This window comes from Hyposmocoma kahamanoa, unplaced genomic scaffold, assembly GCF_003589595.1.
Source record: "Hyposmocoma kahamanoa isolate Upper Pololo Valley unplaced genomic scaffold, ASM358959v1 87, whole genome shotgun sequence".
NCBI classification, from domain to species: Eukaryota; Metazoa; Arthropoda; class Insecta; order Lepidoptera; family Cosmopterigidae; genus Hyposmocoma; species Hyposmocoma kahamanoa.
Genome location: NW_020654422.1, coordinates 1,114,212 through 1,119,778, shown reverse-complemented (window position 1 = coordinate 1,119,778; position 5,567 = coordinate 1,114,212). Strand labels below are relative to the sequence as shown.

Sequence of the window (5,567 nt, the reverse complement as noted above, 5' to 3'; positions counted from 1 at the left end):
TGATAATAACAATGTCATATATAATAAGTATTTAAAATGATTGAATACGAAGATGAATAAGAATACCTACAGCAATATTATAAACTTTTGCACCAAAATTTACTTCTTTAGAATTTGTTCGTGAAACGGAACGTTAGGATTCATTTTTATGCAGTGACGTCAAGTATGACGTCATGAGATGAGAACTGTCGTGACATTTGACATTTCAAAGGTCTTTGTTTTAGAATTTAGAAAATGAATTAAAAACTCTTTAGAACCTATTCAACGTGTGATAAAGACATTGTGGTTAAATATTTTGTTTTTTGTATAGTTCACGGCCATGTAGAATTTTCAAGTCAAAGTGTAGTGTTCTGTCAAGTAAACTCAAGTGCTGCTGCTAACTTTAGCGTTATTTTAAGTAAATTACTGATTTTCTCAAATGATGAAGCCGGGGAAAAGCGTGGATGCGATAGAGGAGATAGCTGAAGTACACACAACAGCGCGGTCACCATCTCCGAAGCACAAAAATAGTAGAAATAAGTCACGTTCCCGGAGCCGCTCTGGGTCTAGAAAACTGTCTAACGGACATACCGCCGATAAGGAGATTACAGAAGTAGCTCCCAAAAATGAAGACCAAGCCTCGGATAAGTCTAAAATAAGAGACAATTGGATAAATTCCGAACACGAGTCCTTAGACACGGAACTTCCAATTCACGAACAAATAAAGCAAGGTATAATAGGTTTCGTGGAGAAGGAAATAAAGAAATCGGATAAGAATCCTTCGTTTGTTTTCTATTCACACGATCCAAACCATTTGGATGAGAAATTGATGAAAACATTGTCACGACCTTCAAGTGGTCATAAGGAGAAACGGAGTCCATCTTATAGGAAAAAGAAACGGCATTCTTCTAGGCATAGAGACAGAGATCTGCATGATTTTGAAATTCCTGGGTCCAGTCTAAGTGCACTGGAGAAGGTAAGGTTGCCAAACCAACACAATGTTTTGCTGAAAACACTGAATATTTAATATAGTCCCACTGTCCAAAAGTAATTTAGTGACCTTATTATCAACCGCTCATCTGTCCTATTGATGTACGTGTGACTGTAATGATTATCATCGTCATTATGGTCAGCCAACATTAAACCCGCTGCTGGATATAGACATCTTCTTTATTGTGCCAACTTTTACAGTCCTGTGCCATTACAATTTTTGTAGTATTTATATATTTTTTTAAATTAGTTTAAATGGTAGAAGAATACACAATTGCGCGTTCAACATATGTGGTATCAAAATTGTTAGGGAAATTGTTCACCTCTAACAATTGTATGTGGATGTATAACGGGTTAATTTTACTATTCAATTTATTTTAAAATAGATTTTGTTTTGTTTAATAACACAGTAAGAACGTAAAAAAAAGTAACACTTGGGTGTCAATGTCGGCCTTGTGGTGGCAATCCCTGTGGATTATTTACTAATACTTTATCATGTCGCCTCATAGTGAGAGGCAGTGCCTCACGTACGGTACAGTGTTTTGGCGCTCTTCGCCAATGGGTCACCTAACACAATATTTAACTCCCCAACCTGCCAAACATCCCCTAATTGAAATTGGCTTCTTATGGCTATAATATGTGTATATATAATATGTGGCACATAATGGCCACATTCCATCAAATTCCATCTTTTTATTAGATGATAGAGCCTGTATGAGGGAAGGTGTCCATCATGAAGTCAAAAGGAGGAAGTCTAGAAGTCTAAGACCAATGCATTTCTAGAAAATGTGCTGTCCCCTCTTGTAAGAGAGGCATTTATCAATTGTTATCAACATTCAAATGAAAATGCTCACAATATCTATTGGACAAGCAGTACTGGGATGCGTATTTCTTATTACGGGCTATGGCAGAATATGGGCAAAGGCAAACTGAGTCATAGATCCATCTGAATTTGAGTTTTTTTTTATATTATATTCTAAATACAAATTATTAACCGAATCAATGGATTATACCTGAAATATTGTGGGTATAGAAATCAAACCTACAAATCGTTATGTATTAAAAACATTGTATGCATACATACTGTTTTTATTTTCTTTTTCCAATGATGAAAAAGACATTATTATTATAAGCATGGCTTATACAGGGCCTGTTTAGCCGTTCATCACTACATCACTGCTAATTAGAAGTCTACTGAGGCCACCAAAATAAAAAACTAGGGATAGAAGTAGTAGTTAGTATGCTTTGTAGTCTTGTTTAACATGCTCTTAATTTGTTAATAAAATGTATTACTATTTTTTCACATTCCAGGTTGATGATTACCTAAAAGAATACAACAAAGAAGAAGTAGTAACACTAAGCGGTGAGTTAGAAATTGAGGAGAATGATCTGGAAAACAACAATGGTACAGCTAAGGAGCTCCGTCATAAACCCAGGAAGACCAGACGAAGAGCACGTGATGAGAGACAAGATAGCAATGCTAATGGGAGAGATGTTAGCCCTAAGGTGTTTAAGACTGGAACTAAGAGCAAGAGTAGTACAAAACCAGGTACTTTTTATTTTTATCTATGTATAATATTATAGTCAAGGATACCTTGTTGCAGGATATTAGATTAATTTCCAAAATCAAATGATTGTAGTGATTCACAAATACAACCTAAATATGTCAATGAATTATTGTAATGAAACTGATTTACTGTTCCCATTTATTGTCCTGTAAGGTACTTTATTACATGATAATATAATTTTACCAATCACACAATATAAACATGGGACGCATTTGGTAACAGATGCTATCTATGCAAGATACCACATGTTAAAAATAGTATAAGGGAAATTTCATGATATTAACTCGTGATATTTAACAGTTTTTCCTTATCTTACTAGGAGACATCTGTACACATGAGATCATGTGTACTTTTGGCATCACACTATAGAACTGCAGCTTTTAGGGGTAGTTTCGAATACCACCTATAGTAAAATTTACAAACAGAAATATAAAACCAAGTATTAGGAACACATTCTCACTACAAAAAATCTGTCTGCTTTGTCTTGATTAATTTCATAACCCTATGCACTTTTAATCGGTTTTTCCATTGACTTACAATTATATGGACGTCGGGTCCGCGCTAAAAAGTGTCCGCACTTGTAAGGCGCTAAAATCGTATACAGAGCGCCAAACTCCGCTTTAGTCTTCCTTTGTTCGACTGACAGCGCGATACTGCGATGACATTACAATTTAAATTTCGAATAGGTTGACTTGGGACATTTTTTTCGTGGTTTTTGTATTAGACCCGTCGTCCATTTATTTGTAAGTCAATGGGTTTTTCTACAATTTTTACTGGTTGTATTACTATGATGGTTACTTGGGTAGCTTGAGCCTCTTGAATGAGTAAGGTAGAGAACTTTTTATTATAGTATGAAACTTTTGGTAGCAGTAGAGCTCCAGTGTTCGATGTTTGTATTAATAATTATAATAAACTAGTGATATAATTTGACAAAAAATAATTGTATATCATGATAGTAAAACGTGACATTCAATAAAAACTTCAAAATAGCAGTAAAGCTCCTTGTGAAAGAGTTCGTCTAGGGAAGTACTGCCACCTTACCTATTTCTGCCATCAAGCAGTAATGTGAGCATTACTGCATTACGATTTTAAAAGGTAAGTGTTGGTGACATTATAGACACATGGTACTTGTCAATTTGTCTCAGGGTGACATACGTAGTGCCAATGTCCTTCAGAGCTTTGCGATTTAAAGCTTTGAGTAGCATTGCAACTATTATGGAGGCGTGTCGCTTACCACCAGGCGCACGGCTTGTTTGTCCCGTCACTTGGTATAATAAAAAAAACCTTTTTATGATTTTAGGAACGATCACACAGAGTAAAAACTGAGTAACTTTCATTAGCCTTGTATACATTGGCCTTATTGCCTGTGTGTAAAGTATGTTCGTGCTAGTATTGGTGGAAGAGCTAGTTATTTAAAACTGCAGATAATTAAAACTACTTTATTCTACCTGAGTTTACAGAATTCATTGAACTAAATCCGCATTACTGTTTATTCACAGCTCGCCCAACAGATTTGACAGCAATGCTAGAAACATTAGAAACCAGCATGCCATACAATGATCAGTATATTGACAATCCTTTCTCCTCTCCATCTCCATTGACATCGCCGAATGATGAGAGGTTGAACCCATTTGGGACCAGAAGAACGGAAAAGATATACTTGCAAGGAGGAGGGACTTTTAGAGCTGTCTCCAGAGACCGGATATTAGAATCTCAGCAGTCTAGAGATGGGGATAAATATTTAAGGTAAACAATATTACATTTTTCCTTAATCTAAACATATAGAAAATGTGAACTGTATGAAAACTCATTCTGTTCACATTTTGTACTCAAAAAAGCGAAGAAATACGAATAGTACCATCCTTGGAAAACTGACAGCCTAAATTAAAAAATAGAGTGAATTTATACTACTTTATCATTCACACCCCTAAAACTTTTCCAAAAATATACGACAAATGAAAACATTAAAATTTGTAAATGTGTATAAAATTATACTATTATACATATAACATAATATGATATATATAGCGCCAACTGGGGAAAAATAAATTAATCCATGCCGTCATTTTACAGACATTTATATGTCATAGATGGTTATTTTCATGATAAGTGTTTTAAAAAAAGTGTATTTCATCATAGGTGCCATTTCATATTAAATAGTATATTGTTACATTGGGCATCAGTCATATGGTAGGATTGGTGCCACATATGTGTCTTTTAAATCTATTATGTTAGTGTCCCAAAACAGGTTTCTTACCACGGTATGGCTTAAAAAACCATTGCCATAGAACTGTAAACAGTTGACTGGCAAGCAACGGGTAACACTTTAAGGAAACATATTATTATCTGCCTACCTCGTTTTGCTGCCGATGCATTCATTCATAATCATCCGTCCTCTAGACCTCCATCATCCTTCCTTCCATCCTTCATCGAGATCTTTGAAGTTGTTATCATTGTCAACATTCCAACAACATTTCAACAACATTTTTCCTGACGCAACGAGCCTAATCACAACTAGCGATAATTGTTAAGTAAATAACAAAACGATCTTAAAATTACATATTATTTTAAAAACTACCTGTTTGTCTCCAGAAACTGGCAATTTAAATCAAAACCCTCACCATGTCACGGAATCTTCAAGAACTAATAGTGACATAAAAAGTCAATACCACCATTCTAAGCTCAAAAATAATTGGTCACCCCGTGTAAATACAAACTCTTAAACCAGATTTGACGTCAATTGAAGCATACTAAAAAAAATTATTCGTCATTTCAGATTAGGCGATCTAACCCCTCTGGACGTCGCTTTAACAGCCCAAAAGGCTTGGCGGTCATGTGCGCCAGCCTGTCACGGCGTCCTGGGAGGGCTGTCATTGATGCATCTTCTTCTCATCAGCTATTCTGACAGCCTGGATGCTGGACATTTGTCGTTCCATGCTGTTGTCACCATGCCTTATGTGGCTTCTTACTACTTCTTTTGTGTTCTGTGCTTGCTTTCTGTTCTGGATCGGTAAGTTGCCACAACTTTTG

The 5,567-nt window shown here is 35.6% G+C and overlaps 1 protein-coding gene across 1 annotated transcript; it reads left to right on the top strand.

Annotated features, from left to right (window-relative positions):
• Positions 1-319: 319 nt before the first annotated feature.
• On the top strand, positions 320-5,555 carry LOC113235456 (serine/arginine-rich splicing factor 4-like). The gene is made up of 4 exons (XM_026471148.1): positions 320-955; positions 2,281-2,518; positions 4,037-4,283; positions 5,314-5,555. Exons 1-4 carry the CDS (start codon positions 419-421, stop codon positions 5,549-5,551), a joined length of 1,260 nt encoding a protein of 419 aa, XP_026326933.1. The 5' UTR covers positions 320-418; the 3' UTR covers positions 5,552-5,555.
• The last annotated feature ends 12 nt before the right edge of the window (positions 5,556-5,567 follow it).